The sequence below is a fragment of the Synchiropus splendidus genome, chromosome 10, assembly GCF_027744825.2.
Source record: "Synchiropus splendidus isolate RoL2022-P1 chromosome 10, RoL_Sspl_1.0, whole genome shotgun sequence".
Lineage (NCBI taxonomy): Eukaryota > Metazoa > Chordata > Actinopteri > Syngnathiformes > Callionymidae > Synchiropus > Synchiropus splendidus.
The window spans coordinates 7,897,138-7,915,376 of record NC_071343.1 but is presented as its reverse complement, the minus strand read 5'-3'; the positions used below and the strand labels follow the sequence as shown (position 1 = coordinate 7,915,376).

General features: G+C 39.9%; 2 protein-coding genes across 2 annotated transcripts; one reads left to right on the top strand and one right to left on the bottom strand.

Moving 5' to 3' along the window:
- Positions 1-1,583: 1,583 nt before the first annotated feature.
- Positions 1,584-5,587, bottom strand: LOC128765642 (pyridoxal kinase-like). Its single transcript, XM_053876531.1, has 11 exons — positions 5,289-5,587; positions 4,724-4,778; positions 3,405-3,509; positions 3,129-3,212; positions 3,025-3,059; positions 2,620-2,705; positions 2,489-2,534; positions 2,263-2,374; positions 2,078-2,199; positions 1,948-2,014; positions 1,584-1,882 (listed from the first exon to the last, which is right to left on the bottom strand). The coding sequence occupies exons 1-11, from the start codon at positions 5,367-5,369 to the stop codon at positions 1,770-1,772; spliced, it is 906 nt and encodes a 301-aa protein (XP_053732506.1). The 5' UTR covers positions 5,370-5,587; the 3' UTR covers positions 1,584-1,769.
- A 2,394-nt stretch (positions 5,588-7,981) lies between these two features.
- chpfa (chondroitin polymerizing factor a) lies at positions 7,982-18,239 on the top strand. Its single transcript, XM_053876528.1, has 4 exons — positions 7,982-8,471; positions 9,836-10,400; positions 12,696-12,878; positions 15,153-18,239. The coding sequence occupies exons 1-4, from the start codon at positions 8,182-8,184 to the stop codon at positions 16,413-16,415; spliced, it is 2,301 nt and encodes a 766-aa protein (XP_053732503.1). The 5' UTR covers positions 7,982-8,181; the 3' UTR covers positions 16,416-18,239.

Sequence of the window (18,239 nt, the reverse complement as noted above, 5' to 3'; positions counted from 1 at the left end):
ATGTTTTTGTAAAACGCTTTCCTCTTAATAAAACGTTTTTTTTATTTGAAAAATAGGAGCAGTCCAATGCTGGATTTGTTTATTGCCCAAACACTTGTTTTACTGCATAAAAATGTGTCATTATCTTTATAGCTCATAAACTACCAGTCAAAAGTTTGGTCTCACCTTCTCATTCAGTTTTCTATTTTTTACTACTCTCTAGATAGATAGACAGACAGACAGACAGATAGATAGATAGATAGATACAGACAGATAGATAGATAAATGACAGATAGACAGACAGATAGATAGATAGATAGATAGATAGATAGATGGATGGTTTTGAAGAACTCAAAATTATGTTTGCAGGCACCATATTGTCCAGTCTGGATATTTAGGTCAATGCCGGTGGGTCATGTTGAGGATTAGCGTTGGCAACAGACTCTACCTGCTCTAAATCACACTGCCCACATGCACTTGTAATCTCTTGGCGAGACATCGTCCACTATGGTCTGTGTCTTCTCAGTTTATTATTTAACCCTCAATCACACACTGCACATTTCTTGTATACTTACTAAATATGGACTCCACAAGAAACCGAAAGTGAAAAATGTATGTGGGATTTAATATGATAATATTTTTATATTAAAATTATAAATAGATATATTTTAAACCCAATGGTTGGCTGTGGGAACAGCACAGTGAAGAGAATATTATTTTGCCCCATGTATACAACAGAAGAGAGAAAGGTGTTGAACCACATTCTGGACCCTGTAGAGACCTTTCTTCTCATTTTATTATTTAATCCTCAATCACACACTGCACATTTCTTGTATACTTAATGTAACTCAGCCGCTGTTAGATTTATTAGTTCCGAACACAGACCCCTGAAGTAGTTCTGATTTTTTTACCTATATGTGGTCATCATTTCATTTGCAGTATTTTGGATTATTTCCAGTTAAGCAGTGACGTGACTGTTTTAAAGATACGGGGTGATTGTAGAACGGTGTCAGTTATGAGGAGTAAGAAATGCTTATGACATAATGCTTGAATTAATCTCTTGTAAGATCAAAATAATCATTTAAAACAGATTTCAGAGCTGGCACCAAAATTCAAGTCATAAAAAGCAACAAAGCACTGGTAGGTAAAATGGTTATCATTTATTACTCGGTTATCGTACCGGTACATGTAAGAAAAGCAGCTTGAGGTTCGGCACTTTTGTTATTTGTGAATTAAAGCAGAGATAATAAGACCTGCTAATACTTAAGGCTATGAGATGACGACTTGTTATGACACAGTTGAGTATCAAAAACAAAAGAGGAGTGAAATATAGATCATAGATTAAAATCATCTGTGCAAATACCTCAATTTGAGATTCATTAAAACTCAAAAAGTTGCATTATCAGATGAAAAACTATGTTAACAACAAGGATTAAAATGACAAAGTGATGCCAGCCTAATTGATTATTAACTTTGGCTAGCATATTTTAAAATCATATTAGGACCAGATATCAGTCCATTAAAAGTAAATATAATCCACATTCTCCTTCATTGGTTAAGTAACTATATGTGCCTGCTCGGTATCTGGACAGTATATTGATGTCTTCATTCATACTTAGAGGAACGTTATTACAGTCCAAACAAGCAGTTTAAAAAAAAAAAAAAAAAAATTCACATTAGTTCACATTAATAAAGCAGAGTATCAAAAACCTCTCTGAATAAAAAAAGGTTTTAGGTCCCGTCCCTAACTGAGATGTCATTTAGGGTATTGATCATGTGTATGATGGGGTTCATAGAACCGTAGCTTCCAATACGATTGCAGGATTCTCAATGTCTGCTTTGCTCTGAACCATCCGCAGCTCCAGATGTGCAGCGCTGGGCTTTTCAGTTGGGCCAGACAAGTCTGAAAGAAAAAAAATATATATATGTCAAGCGAATTACATTAAGATCACAGAACACACACTGTACCCTTGGCGTAAGAAATGGTCCTCTTGATAACATGGTGCATGACGGAAACAGTCTTTTCACAGGCAGCCTGCGTGGAAAGGAAGTTTCTAATAACCTTGCACCAAATTGAGCAACTGTATGGAGAGCTGACCTTAAGATCCTTGGGGTGGTGATGAGTCCAAGCCAGCAACATGGCAGCAAACAAGTCCCCAGTACCCACAAACACAGCATCCACTTTTGGGATTTCCATGCGGATTTTCTGACTTTTCCCATCTAGTTAATAAAATTGGTATATTAAAACAATTGATTTGTATTCTAAATGTTTACTGGTTTCACCTATGTTTTGGCTTCCAAGTGCCACTAGGAACTGGTCCCCATTTTTGGAAGGAAGGTCTGTGCTGGTGAGAACAACAGTGTGTGGTCCCATTTTATGCAGCAGCTCCATCACCTGGGAGCAAGAAAGGCTTACACTCAGTCACGCATCAACAGAAGCGTTCCATCTATGAAGATAAGATGAAGTGATACATACACTTCACAAGCACAAAGACAAACATTTACACACCTCAACCGCATCATCCTCAGTGTTGATCTTTCTCCCAGTTAATAATCTAGGGGATAAAAAAACCAACAACATATAAATAGCATTTTAAATTATATACTTCAACATTTAACAGTTTATCCAAGTTAGCTTACTCAGCTTCAAACTGGTTAGGCGTCAGAATGTCTGCCAAAGGAACAACTTTGTCCCTGTAGACCGGAAGAAGACTTTCTGGGACGTACTGGGTATAGAGAAAAGAGAATGGAGCCGAAATACTTGGTGCAACAAGAATCCTCTTTCATCATTGTCTTCCAACCCTTTCACACCCACAATTTTAACTTGCATGATAAAATACCAGTATTACAACAATTCTCAAGCTGTACCAGGTTACTACTACAAGTTACTGCAACTATTAAACACTTTCAATAGTAGTAGTATGTTACTGAATGTTATTCAAGTTTCCACATGTCTACACCACATCAAAAGCAAGACTCATTTGTTTAACTTGATGTTTGACCATTTTGGGATCATTTAAAAATAACGGTTTAAAGTTGACTCACCATAGCACCCTGGTCTCCCATCACTGGATCGCAAACTGTAAACAATGACATGTAAAACTGTAACATGCATTCTTTTTCACCTTAAAAACAGAAGTAATTATTACCATAAACCAGTTTGGGGTTAATATTCTTAAGCTCCTGAATAATGTCAACCACCGTTGACAAGAACGATGTGTCTCTGCTATACCCTGTGGACAGAAAAAAAAAAAGAAATACACACAATTACGTCAAAATTAGAGTGAAAGCTACTTTTTTTTGTTACGGTTTCAACAGGAACATTTTAAGTATTTGCATTGTAAAACTTTGAGGCTGACCTAGAACAACTCGTCTGCAACTGTAACACAATTCCGACAGTTTTAGGTAAGAACTCTGGCATTAACCTGTGAGAATGTAGTCGTATCGGTTCACTGCGTTGAGCTTGATCCCTTCATACAGCACATTCAGCTCCTCTGCAGTCAGGACCTGGCCCTTCCAGTGATCATAGCCTGCAATACAACATCACTTTTGCTGGGGGATAACTTTAAATGTAGTTACGGAGAAAACATCAATTTAAATAAAACAAAAAATGCACAGTAAGTAGCTGATAACACACTAGATCCATGCAACATTTGTATGCCATGTCCCTCTTTCACTAATGGAGGCCTCCACATACTTTGAATAGGACACTTGTATTCAGCTTCCTTTGTCTCCTCTAGTCACCTAAAATAAACCCTGAAGTGGTGCTCTGACTGCAGATGAATGAACACACACAAACACACTGTGATGCTTTCTGGAGCAGAGTTCTCACACAGCTTGAGTCTGATCTGGTCTCAGCAGGTTTTGATTCTGACCTTCGAAGAGCATGGGACATTGTTTGATTTATATACCTTGTATTATGAAGATAATTTCAGTAAGCAAATTTTATGTCATTACTGATGAATCACAAGTTTCGTTCAGCAGAGGATGGTTGCTTTTATACTGGACGGATCCTGGCAAGCCTCCAGTGTCGGAATTCCAGAATATGTCATCAGCATTTCTGAAGCTGCTCCACGGTGTTCATGGAATACGGGTTAATGTCCATGTTACTGTTGCATGCAGAGGTGCTTCAAGTGTTTAAAATTAACAAGGGAGTACAAGGTTAACATTTCCATCTGGTAGTTTGTCAGCTGAATTCTTGTGCCGAATTAAATCAAGCTAGAACCTCAGCATCACATGTAGATGCAGCGAAAGTCAAAAATGTATGTGAAACCAGAAGAGCTGAAAAACAAGGATATAAAATAATAATCAATATTTTAATATTAAAATTATAAATAGATATATTTTAAATCCAACGGTTGGCTGTGGGAACAGCACAGTGTGGAGAATATTATTATGCCCCATGTATACAACACAAGAGAGAAAGGCGTTGAACCACATTCTGGACCCTGTAGAGACCTTTCTTCTTGATCATGTGAGTCAATAAGTAACTGTTTAACCTCAACTACCGTCATGGCGATCCATTCCATAGGATTTTAAACAGTAGTACTCCATCATAAGTCAACACCGACTTACCTAGCCTGTGCAAACAACTTTATCACTAAAACACTCATATGATAATCCTCTTAAACAGTGAATCATGTTTAATTTGAGAGACATTTACTCACATCCAGACATTTCTTTCAAATTGCATTTATGACCTCTAGATGCTCTTGTGTTGCAGACCTGGAGGGTGTTAACAAACCTGTGTGATTGGAGAACTGCACGGAGTTGATCGAGTCCACTTCGAAGCCAAGAACCTGACAGTACAATAAGAACATGAGTGTTAAGGGGAGAATAACACACATAAGCTGATGTGACTTTATAACAGAAACTGTGTGGTATGAGGTAAGGAAACCCCGACGTGAGTGAAATAAAACATACACAATTATGTCAAAGGAAACGTTCATTTAAAAGTAAAATATTAATAATTAATATGTTGCTCGTAATAAGTTGTAAAAAATATGTAGCTTGAACTTTGTTCGGTTCCGCTCTTTTTCCTCAAAGCAAGACGGAGCTGGAACAAACTGCCCTCACATGACGGAAGGATCTGAAAGACGAGTGCCGCATACTGATAGTGGTTTTTCGTTCACTTAAAAGGCAAAATTCTAAAGTATTATCATTCGTTGTAAACAAACAGGAACGTCACATCATTGTCACATAAACTGCTCTCATTAAACAACAATATTTTGTCTTTTTTGACGCCGTTTTTGGCAATATTTGGATGTATCATATAAATAATTGAGTTGAATAACAAGTCCAGTTCTTACCTGCAAGGGGAACGTTGCTGACTTATTCCCGACGTATCCCCTAACAACATGACTCTGAATGGACAACACTCGACACTCCATGTCAGTTTAAAAAAGAAACTAGACAGCGCGGAAGGTCGCTAAAACTGCACCTAAACCGTGCACAAACTAAAAGTCATCATCCGGTCTGGGACTCAGTAGTGAAGGCAGGAGGGGGACGGCTCTTCCGCTGCTGTCGAGCCTGTTTCTGATCAGGCAGTAGCGAAGACACCTAAATCGCTGCTTCCGCTGTGTGAAGGAAAAAAAGGAAAAAAGAATAACGGACTTGAGAAATTGAATGAAAATTGCGCAGAACGCGCATGATCTAATCGAAACTGAACATATAGGGATATTTAATTCCAAAATTTAAATAAAATTACTTCAATATTCCATAGACATTTTAACTAACATGTAAAAATTCCATACCGTTAAAGCCGCAGCAAAACTATTTCACAATGAGTTTTGGAACGCACTGTCACATCTTAGCTTTGTGATGTCGTTTTTTCCGCAGAGACATTGATCTACATATTTTAAACCCATGATATGACATCATAGATAGTGCTGACATACATAAAGCTGTTTTGTGCCCATAAAAAACAACAACAAAAAGGTCAACTTAAGGTTAAAGCCTGTTTTCTCAAAATATTAAAAATGAATTTGTCCTGGATTAAATTAAATTCTGAACAAGAATGATCATTCAGTCATTCACAGTTTGCAAGTACTAGACACGAAACATTAAGCGTCAACAGAAGAGTTTGAGATGAGTCAGTTTTATTTTACATGTTATGAAACATAGTAAATGACAGGATCGCTTCTTGTTATGTTGCACAAATAATGATCCCCACTAGATGGCGTGCAAACTCGTGATCTCAGTAAAAGACCTTGACAGCAGAATTGCAATGTGTGGAATTTAGTTGGGCCTGACATGACCTCCTGATATGTCAAGATGATACGGCCCTGACGTAACGTAGTCCTCCCAGGACTTATGAAAACGTTTTGTTTTGGCTTCAAAAAACCTGACTGACAACACAGGAAGATCTTCACCATCCACTTTGAATCATCAATTCTAACAATTCCATCATGCTATTTTCAATAAAGAGGTGTGGAAATGTAATTGTACGGTAGCTCACATCATAACACCCTTGTTGACAAAATAGACACACCGGTTAGCCAAAGTTGACTTATGACTGAAAATACAAGGAGGAAACGTACACAGACAGATATAAATGTAAACTGAGAATACGCCAGGTCATTGTTGTCGGAATCAAACACATAAGGGCTTTTGCTTAGGAAGGATTTTGTCAAGTGGACAATCGAAAGAAATGGTTTCATGAACTATTGTGCATATATATCTAAATAACCACATTGCAGTGTACATCTACATAAGCATTGTGATCATGAATATATCCAACACTTAATAGACATATTTGCAATATGGATGTTTCAAATAGATTAAAAAAAAAAGAACAGTGTGAAAATCATCAAGGTCAAAGACCACAGGGGAAAAAAGAAGAAAAACGAAATTACGTTCATTTGTCAAGTCCCTCATTCAGCGTAGAACGAAACAAACCCTCTTAATATGTAAAAAAAAAACAAAACTAAGAAACTAAGTAGCTAAACTAAGTATGAAAAGTCCTGGGGGGCAAAGAATGTCTGGAAAACCAGGCATGCACAAGCTAAAGGATACTCATGTCAATGTTTATTCTTTAACAACAATATATAGGTTAAAGTGTAACATGGTGTTGTGTGTACATACCAAAATATTTTGCAATCAACTTGAAAACTTTCCAGCCGTTTGACATTCCTTGTTAATGGAAAGGAACAGCTGGAGCTTTGGAAGATTTCCAGACTTGTCCAGCTGGAGGAGGACCACTGGGCAAACTGTTGATCAGATGGAAGGACTGCAACTCCACTGAAATCTCCCATGACCCCTCAGTCATCTGGACAAGGAGCAGTCAATGAAAGAGATCATTTTCATAATAGTGTATGAACATTTAACCTCATACACTATTATCAAATACATGGCCTGAATTCGTGATCAGCCATTGTTGTTTGTGGGTTATTTATCAATTTATTAGTTGTTTCTGGCATCCCCACTGACCATAGCAATAAAGTTGTTGAGTTCTGATTTCTGGTTCTGAACTTGGATAAGATGTGAAAAACGGATCAAACAACTACTCAACTTCAACTCATTTACTATACTTTTTTGTACATGGAAATACCAAATGAAACAGGTTCAAAAATGAAGCAATATGCTTTGTTATTTCTTTTTATATTTAAGAATTTAGTATTATTGAAAACAATGGCTTGTAGGTCAAATGCTTATCCTGCTTAAAGGTTCTTGAATGCTTAAAAATATTATTTTTAAATGCGTAGTTGTACGGAGCCCTGGAAGTGACATGCATGTGACGTATAGTACGATCCCACTTATGTTTTTAATCTTTAAAAATTATTGTTACTTTTTGAGAGGGGGAAGGAATATCACTTGAAAACTACTTCTAATCATCTAGTATTGAAAATTCTATTTTTTAGTGACCCTTCTAAAAAAGTGTACAAAATATGTGCTTTTTATTTGCAAGTAATGAACAAATGATAACGAAATGTTGTTGGATATTATGATAAGCGGCTCTTCCGTTATTCGGCTGCCTCAAGTAAGTTCCGCCTGTGTGTTGACGTCACGAAGAGGCGGGGCCAAGTGCCAGCGTACCACGTAAGAAGCCTGCGTAAATACTAAGGAAGAGGCTTCATCTTCCCCATGAAGTTGATGCTATTGCGACATTTACTCGTACACTCGATGAATTAGTTCCAGTTTCATCCAACGCTGGCTTGAACAGACGCGTAGCGTGTCTCAGCAAGAGAGGAGCCGAGGGACAAGATGAGATTTTCCGCCTTTATTTCTGTCCTGCGGTCGGTCGGCCCGGTGGTCATCGGCATTTCTCTGGGCTTCACTCTGAGTTTACTGAGTGTGAACTGGAGTGATGAAGCGTGTTACTTGGACGGAGACGAAGGCGAGGACGTGACCCTGGCTCAGGACGCTCTGCTAAAGGGAGCCCGGAAACCCAACTCCATCTCAGTCATCAACGAGGTGGACTCAGAAGAGGATTTCGAACCGAGAATCGTTCCGTATAACCAAGTGCAACAAAGTGCTCCCAAGAAAGTTTTCAGGTGGGTCAAACGGGAATGAACATATACAAGTAACCAGAACATATTCGTTCAATTGGAGTGTGCGTGTATGATATTATTATGATCGTCATCTTTCAGTCATTAACTCGTACTATTAAGCTATACTTTTAAAAATAAAAATATTGACAATTCTAATGTACTTGCTAAACTCCTCTTGCTTTCAACTGATTTATGCATCCCTTCAGTCTGTTTTTGCTAGGATTCTAAGCTACATTTAATTTTATTTGAACAATACTAATTTGCACAGCTAGGTCTCCTAAGAACCTGAGCACTCACACGTTTTCTTTTCTTTTTATTATTTTTGTTATTATAGGAGACCTGTAAATGTGCTGCCAACTCAACTTGACATTGTTTTAACTGTGAGGATTAAAACCAGTTTACAACACACTCACAGGACTAATTATTACCCTATACAACAGTTCAAAATCAACATAAAATAAATAATACATAGTATCCCAGTGGCACTTTGGACATGTCTGCTTAAGTATATGTGTAAAATTGCATGTCTTTTAAGGGGGTCTCTAACCACATTTCCATCTGCTGATGTGTCAATCTTGGCAAATCTCTTACTGTATTTTCAAAATGTCCATAATTGTATTCTACCTTTTGGTGTGTACTGCTGTCGAGCCTTTCCTTTTTTGAGTTAACTGCTTGATAGAGGAAACAAGTTCTTACTAGTTGTTAGTGGGTTTAAATGATTTTGGTCACGCTCAACCTCTCTGACCTGGACACTTACGTTTATGGAACTAGGAAAGTTCAGGTTTGGTGGCTTGTGGCCATTGCTTAAAATATAAGCATCGGTGCTTGAACTATAAAAAGGATTTTGTGGAAGCTGAATGGAAAGTTTTTTTTGGCTGTGGAGGGACTAACTCACTCGCTTGCTGTTTTCATCAGAGAATCTCAGGCTCAGTCGGTCATATCCACTCAATATTTTGAATCTGATAGGCTTTTCATCCATACAAATCTGGCTTTTTCAGTCTTTTTCCACAGTGAATTTCTTTTGAATGCGGTTCAGCATCTTTACAGCAGAACCACAGCTTTTTTGAAAATGATGACATCACATTCTCATCCCCCTGGAAGTTGTCACTTCACAACAGTTAGCGTGGTTTACACTTCTCTTTCAGTATAACAAGCAACAAACATAACGGTTGAGAGGTACATGCTCTTCAAAGAAGCCAATCAAAAACACATTTTTTGGCTCCATTTTTGTGCCGCTTATTTTTTTTAAAGAGGAGGGGAAAAGGACTTCATAAGAAAAGGTGCTTCTCCATGTTGCCTCCCGTATGCTCTTTGTTTGTGCAAGGATTAGATGCATTCATTGACACATGCTTTCCCCTTCCTTTTAGGGCCAAATATATAAGCACAGAATTGGGGATGCGGGAGCGTCTCTTCGTCGGAGTCCTTACATCAAAAAACACCATCAGCACCTTGGGTGTCGCGGTCAACCGCACCATCAGCCATCACTTTGACGCTGTCGTGTTCTTCACGGGCATGCGCAATCGCAAAGTCCCACATGGCATGTTCGTGGTCTGCCACGGGGACGAGAGGCTGATATGGAACATGTTCCAGACCATCAAGTACGTCCTGGACCACTACATCAATGAGTACGACTGGTTTTACTTTGTCCAAGACGACGCCTACACAGAGGCTGACCGCATCAAAGATCTGGTGGAACATCTGAGCATGGACCGGGAGCTTTACATGGGCAGTCCAGAGGAGTTCATAGGTGGAGAGATGGAAGGGCGGTACTGCTATGGAGGGTTCGGGTACCTCCTATCTCGCACCCTGCTGCTTCGTCTTCAGCCCTTCCTGGAAAACTGCAGGAATGACATTCTCAGCGCCAGACCTGACGAGTGGCTCGGAAGATGCATCATCGATTACACCTCCATAAATTGTGTCAGCGACTATGAGGTAAACAAAGGCATCGTAATTCCACTGCTACTGGTAACAACACTGCAATTCTTTTCCGGGAAAGTGCAACAGAAATCATCTTTTTTACGCTAACAAAAGTGTAAAACTCTTCTCACCTGAAACTTTTATGGCCTTTTACAACATCAGCAACAATACACCAAAAGTAAATAGTTGGGAGCGGGGGGAGGAGGGGCGTGCTGAGCTGCTTGGGTTCAATGGTGTGAAAATCCTGTGTGGGTGAACATGCAATGCTCCTCTAATGTCATTAGTGGTTAAAGTCAAACAAGCCCTCAGTAGCCCTGATCTGTCCCAGTGACTTTTACTGGCAGCAGCTCCGTTGTTGCGCAATAAAAACGTAATCCTACGCACATTTAGCTATGTTTTTATTACAAGATCTGAATAGGTCCTATTGTCCTTCCCCTAGTCCCCCGTGGCCATGACCCAAAGCTGGAAACCATCTTGTAGCACAGCTGAGAGTTTACATGCTGAACATAAGCGCTTAGACACAGAGGAGCTCAAGTGGAGGCCAGAGATAAGAGCATGGGCTGGAGCAGGGGGAAGGGACGGTCGTCACTATGTTTATGTGGAGAATAACCGGTGTAGGGGAGCCACCTTCGCAAATGTGAGACTACATGTAGTTCAGCTTGGCCCCTTACTGTTGGATAGTGAAGTGTTCTTAATCTATTATCTCTTATTTATCTGTATAAAGGATGGCTTCTGCTCTGACTCTGTGGATGTTCTGTTCCCATCCTTGGAGCTATCAAATGATGCAACTGATAGAAAAAAAAAGTGAAGGGGCAGTTCACCAGACATCAGCTTGCCAAGTTGCGTCAGGATTGATTTCGCTCCCTTAAAGTTTAATGCAGTTTAATCTGTCGACAGTGTCCCCTTCTGACGCAGCTGGGTGTGCAATTCAGACCCATGCAATCCTATGGTACCAGACGGAAACAGATGGATAAGTGACGCTGCTATTTTGCTGTTCTTTTGAAACATTTAAGTTCATTACTGCGTTTTAAATTGCATAAAATTCAGAAGCCCTACCTGGGAATCTGCGCTGGAACACTTGAATAGTGTTCGTTTTATTTGCACAAATCATGAATGTCGAAGTTCTCGATGTGCCCCACTGACGTGACGGTTGCCAACCTCTGCAGCATTTTTGGGCAGCGTTTGTGGGAGTCTGTGTCTGTGGCGGTAGAAAAGAGCGATTTTTGGCTTCGTATTTCACAACTGTTGACCATATGCATGCTCTCAATGTGGCATCAGTGTGTCCCCCGTGGATTTTGCAGCGATGAAAAACATTACTTACGCTACTCTTATATATTTGTGGGTCGAGGTAAATGAGTGACTTTGACTAAAAGCCCCAAGCACCTCACTACCAGTACAAACACGGGCACGTCGTCACTTGCCATTAGGTCGAATGTGTTTTGTACAATTTAGATAATAGTAGTTTTGTATTAATTTAGTAGTACTGATGGGCTGACGAGGTTTCATGAAACAGTGTTCTCATTTTCAGAACTCAATGAAACCCTTGATAATTTTTAACCAAGAGCGCTACCTACTGAATCTGAGAAGAAGGACGCTGTTTCTTAAAGCCTCATCAACCCATCAGTAGTTATAATGTACAAATACTTTGATGGTTCTTCATATTTCACTGGCTGACTTGATTTTTGGTTGACGTGATCTTGACTTCTAAGTATAATAAAATGGAAAGCTCGGAGAGAGTAAACCCTCAATGAAGCTGCTAATTTCCACTCATATTTGGGATAGTTTTTTGCGAAACAATGGCGCTTTATCTATATTAGTGGAAATATCATTGGTAGCAATGAGCTCAGTCGGACTCTTGGTGGCACTAGCTCAAGGTTTTTTACACCACCAAAAAGATTAAAATCTGTCGCCGACAATCTCATAACATGTGATCAGTTACTCAGTCAACATTCTGCTAGGATGTGAAGAAAGAAGTTCATTAACCTGCTCCACAATGGTTCATTTCTAACCGTATTCCCGACTGTCTCTTTTCAAGTGCCGTCCATTGTTTAGTGAAGCAGCCTGTTCTTTTAATAGCTTGATCGGATCGGCTTCACTTGATTAGTCGCTCAAGCTCCTTAGATGTTTCTGTTGTTGTCAGCCTAAACTGAAATCTATTCTCTTTTAGTGTAATGGACTCTTATTGTTTACGCAATGCCGTTCAGCCCTTTATGACTATTTATGATTGTGCTGTTTAAGTCTGTATTTCTTCATTAGGCACGTTTCTGTCGAGCAGCGTTTGGTATAAAAGAGCTCTTTGTGTCCTCACAGGGGCTTCATTATCATCATTATGAGCTGGGAAAAAACTCGGACCCTGCCAAAGAGCAGAGCGATCAGTTAAAGAACGCTCTGACTGTCCATCCAGTGTCTGACCCTGAGCAGATGTACCGGCTGCACAGATTCTTCGCCGAGATTGAGCTGCAGAAGACTTACGATGACATCGCTAAGCTGCAGGTAAGCTGATTTTTCAAGTGTCAGAAGTCCCCACAAGTGGAAGTGGGAAGGAAAAAAACCACACCTACGCTCTTAAAAGATGGTTAAAAGAAAAAAGAAAGGCTTCACCTTCACCCCAAGTAAACAAGTGACTGTAATCGCAACAGCCACTCAAACAATTCAGGCTACTTATCTTCTGGGTATCTGAAATCAAAGTTGAAATGGATTGAAAGAGGGATATCTCTGGCTCGAGTCTCTGGAGATTATCTTGTGACTACATTTAAGTAAAACCTGACCAGACGTGTTGCTGGAGTCTTGAAAACAGGTTTTTGTCTGCATCACATTATCTAGACACCAACCTTTTTGTTAGGCTTATCTGAAGATAGAACTTGCTCTTTAGTCATATCTTTCCAAGCAGGAACAAGTCAACGGAAGTGCAGAATGGATTTTGTCGGACAGTCTGTGATCGCTGTGCTGTGATTTCCAAAAGGCTCTTGAGCAAACGTTATCGATCCTACTCTTCAAAAGGTCACATATCCTGGAGTGTCTGTTTTGATTAAAAAAAGGCTTCAACAACTTAAAAATCAAACAAGTGGAACTTTTAGAAGAGCCTTTGTCTGCCAAAATGTGACTTTGAACTGAAGGGCAGTGAGAGTTTAGTAGCGAGGTAGCTTGAATGCTAAAGGGACGTTTTTAGTCCCTCAGATTCAGTGATGGTAAAGAGAACATAATGGCTGAGTATTCTCTCGTGGTATTTACCCACTGGTTTTAAATTCCTCTCAATTTTTGTCATTGGGAGTGTGTCCACCAGACACTCTGAGGGTTCTTTCAGTGTAGGGGTCTTCAAAAATGACCCCCTAGCATAGGGTGGGGTCTTGAACTTGGTCCTCAAGGGGCTGTGGTGGTGCAGGTATTTGTTCTTTCCAATAGACTGCACATAAGTTAACAAACCGGATTGGTTGAGCTATGTGTGCTTTACTAGTTGAATCAAAAACCTGCACTGCCCCGACCCTTTATGGACCGAGTTGAATACCTGTGGTTTGGTACATTTTCAAGGTAAAGCCCTATGTGCAGTCTGCTCACCAATAACTCTGCCATGTCAACCTGGCGGGTTCCCAGTTGTCCGATGAAATACTGTTGGGTGTGTCATTCTTGAAACACCCACACGCGAACGCAATGCACCATGACGACATTTCTTCAAAGCTTTCGAAAAGTGCAGGAGCAGCGTGAAACTCAACTTGTTGTGGCCGGATGCCAGGCTTAAGTGTCGAAGCATTCTGGTTTTGCAGTAGCTATCGCGTTTAGTGGTGACCTGGGGTCGCATTTTCCCACTGCTGACTGGTGTCATTACTGATATTTGTGATATCATGCTGCGCTGCTTGGGTGGGAACTTATGTGTTCTGCGATCATGGAGTCACATATTTATGTCGGAATTGGCAGGCAGCGCTAATGCTACGACCCAGCATCAGTTAGGGACCATCAACAAATTCTAAAGTGCTCAAAGTATTTTGAAATATTCAATAAAGGAAAAGAAAAACAACCATTTTAGGAGAGATAATTGTGAAAATGTTTTATTATCACAGAAGAGGACTGACAGTTTGTGTCATGATTTTGAGAACAGAATATGACTAAATGATCGTTTATTGACATACAGCTGACAGACGGCTCAATTTAACCCCTTAAATAAAATGATCGGGTTCTACGAGAGACACGAAACATTGAATTTCTCATCTCTACACTTGGTTAACTATTATATTTAGGCATAAATCATGAAACAATGAATCATGAAACTGTTTCAACAGAGACTGTTGCGTGTACAACACATGGAATAGAATGAAAATGGATTTATTGTGATAATTACCATTATCACCAAAATTACTACATTTATTGTGATAACTTTTTTGTCCATATCGCCCAACCCTAATGGGAATATATATTTAACATGGAATCTGACATTGTTTGACTTGCGGAACATGAATATAAGTCTGGGAACAACTTGCAGGGAAGGATGCAAAGCCTGGTGGTCCCCTTTATGCAGTGAAAAAAAAGTGATAGTATCCCAGTTGAGACAGGAAATGTAAAAATACCAACTGAGCTGCGCCCTGGAACCTGCTACAAGTCTTGAGATCCAAATAGAAGTGACAGCTACCGAACGCCTTCACATCGGATGGATCCCTCAAACAATAGGGACCACTGCTCACTTTGCTTTGGAATTTGGGGAAAACTATTGTATTGGGCCACTGCTGCAAAGCCTTTGAAAATATTTTACTTAATACACCTTTTGTGTCTTCACAGGCAGAAATAAAGAATGTCAGCGTTGTTGCTTTTGAAGGCAACCGAAGTTCCCAATGGCCCATCGGGATCAACCCTCCCTTTGAGCCCAAGTCTCGCTTTGAGGTTCTGAAGTGGGAGTACTTCACTGAAAAAGACATCTACTCCTGCGCGGACGGTTCTCCTAAGTGTGAGCTGCGAGGCGTTGACCGCGTGGATGTGGCTGATGTGATCGACGTAGCCTTGGGAGAGCTGAACAAGAAGTACAAGCCTGTTTTACACTTGAAGAAACAGCAGTTGATCAATGGCTACAGGCGCTTTGACCCCATCAGGGGCATGGAGTACACCCTGGACCTGCAGCTGGAAGTTGTAAACCAGAAAGGTCACAGTCGTTCAATCACCAAGCGAGTACACCTGGTGCGGCCGTTGAGTCGCATAGAGATCATTCCCATGCCCTATGTCACTGAAGCCACGCGGGTTCACGTCATCATCCCGCTCACCGTCCAAGAGCGAGACCATGTCAAGCGTTTTCTCGAAGTATTCGCCTCAAACGCCTTCGAGACGAGTGAAAATGCAATCCTGACATTCTTATTTATCTACGACCCGGTGGAGGCGCAGCAAGTCAATCAGAACGATATATTTGCCGAAGTCAAATCGCAGATAAATGCGTACGAGCACAAATACCCCACCGTGAAAATACCTTGGATAAGCGTCAAGACTGAGACGCCGTCTCAAATCAAATTCATGGACATTATCTCCAAGAAACATCCAGTTGACACGCTCTTCTTCCTCGCCAACGTCAACACAAATGTTCACGCTGAATTTCTCAACCGCTGTCGCATGAATTCCATTAACAACTGGCAGGTTTTCTTCCCCATACATTTCCAAGACTACAACCCAGACGTGGCCTATCACAACGCGGAGCGTCCGACCACCATCGATCTGGTGAAAGACGCTGGGCATTTTGATCGCTGGTCGTTTGAAGAGGCCTGTTTCTACAACTCGGACTACATGGCCACGCGCACAAGGATGGTGGCGGATGTTCAGGAGAACGAGGAGATCCTGGAGAACCTGGACATCTACGACATGTTTGTGAAGTACTCAGGTCTGCATGTGTTCAGGGCGATAGAGCCGGCGTTGCACCAGCAGTACCGCCAACAGTCATGCAACCCAAGGCTCAGCGAAGAGATATATCATCGCTGTGTCCAGAGCAACTTGGAGGGCCTTGGCTCTCGATCCCAGCTCGCCATGCTGCTGTTCGAACAAGAACAAGGAAATAGCACTTGAGAAGTCCGCTAGCTTTGACTGAACAAATTCTAAAATTTCATCCATGTTCAGGTCTGACCTGAGATCCAATCATCCAAAGTGCAGTCGTAACTAAGGTATTCATATCAAGTAGTTAATAACAGACAAATAAATGCAGTGAAGAACCTAAATGTTTACAACTCTTCCCACAGTGTGTTGCGGGAACCTCTGCTGCATCGGGCAATAAAAAGAAATAAATCGACAGCACAGCTTTTCATGTCATCAAATCCCCAAATTTACTATAAGAATAAATTGTGTTTTCAGCAGCACACTCTACTTTTGCACTAAGGGTTTTTAGATTTTTTTTTTTTTTATGAAGAGCTTTGCCGCTTCTATATTTTAACGGACATTTGAGAATCAGAAGTAACCAGTGTAGATATACTGACGCATTTCATTTTGCGCTCTTGTGTGAGTTGTAATTCGATATTCGAAATGCTGGTGCCTTGAGCTGAAATATGTTGTTCTTCCGGCTTTTGACTGAACACATTTCTTGAGTCTTTTCTTCTTAACTTAAACACGTGGCAGTATGTTTGTGGCAAGATGAAATCTATTTTTGTGGTTTCCAATTTAGCTCTTTAGTACACAGTATTGTTGACAGGAAGGAAGTGATGAGTACTCTTCAGTATGGAAGGACACAATGATCCAAGTTTGAGGGATGAATAGATAACCATCAACTCTGCATCATTTTTAATTTAGTTCACTTCCAACCATCTTGCTGTTGGTGATGTGAACATTGTGTGTTGATTAATGGAAGTGTCGACTTTCTGGTTTGATATATGCATCATACTTTTAAATGCTGTGAAGCCAAACATTTCAATTTTCCTTGTGTTAAGTTTCTATTTAAATTTGTGACAAGTGCTTGGTACAATGTGATCTATGGGGATTTTATTCTCAGTGATGAATGCAGTCTCCTGACAAGAAAAATCTTGAAGTGAACGTCGCTTCAGCGTCATATTTTAAATGAAATATAGAAGTTATTCTCTGCTATATGTTTGAAAAATTGTATTACTGTATTGTTATTGTGTTTCTTGGTCTTTTGTCAACATTTTAAAAGCATGTATTTTAAGAACAGTGCAATCACATGTAGTTGGTGGCACACAGCAGTACTAAACACCAAAAAAGTGCAATATTGCTGATGACTAATCGACTAATAATAAGTAATTACACTGTATATTGTTGAAAAAAAGACCTTTACTGTATTTCTTCCACACATGAGACACTTTTAATAAAGTTATTTTAGGCGATTTATTTTAATTGGAGAGTTGGCAACACTATTTTAAGGCTTAAAACGAACTGTATTTTGATGTGGACTCAGACTGTGGAGTTGTTTCAGACGCATCTCTATTCTTGAGAGAAGTTTTTTTTTTTACACTAGTCAGAAGCAGATTCCTTAAGAGCAAAACCACTGTGAAACACTGAGAGATTAAGGCAAGTTTTTGGCTGAGCTGTATTTTAAAGTTTTCCGAGCAAGTCTGTCGCCGACAAGCATGGTTCGTTTTTTTTTTTTTTTTTTTTTGTCGAGCTTGTGAACACATCTGCATTTCTAGAGGTTTTCTCATGTTATTCTGTATCTGTATAAATATTTTATATAATAGACGCTATATTTTTATGCTTTTTAGCTCCAGCAAAAAATTATATTTTGTTATCATGTGCGACTTTGTATTCCACATTTTGCAGTTACAATCACCCATGTTTTGAGCAACCTGCTGGTTTCTTTTTGTGCATATCATTTTTACTCAAGCTGTCTGATTTCACATGGGTACTTTTGCCACCACGTTACATTTTCCTGTTTCTTATTTCAAATGA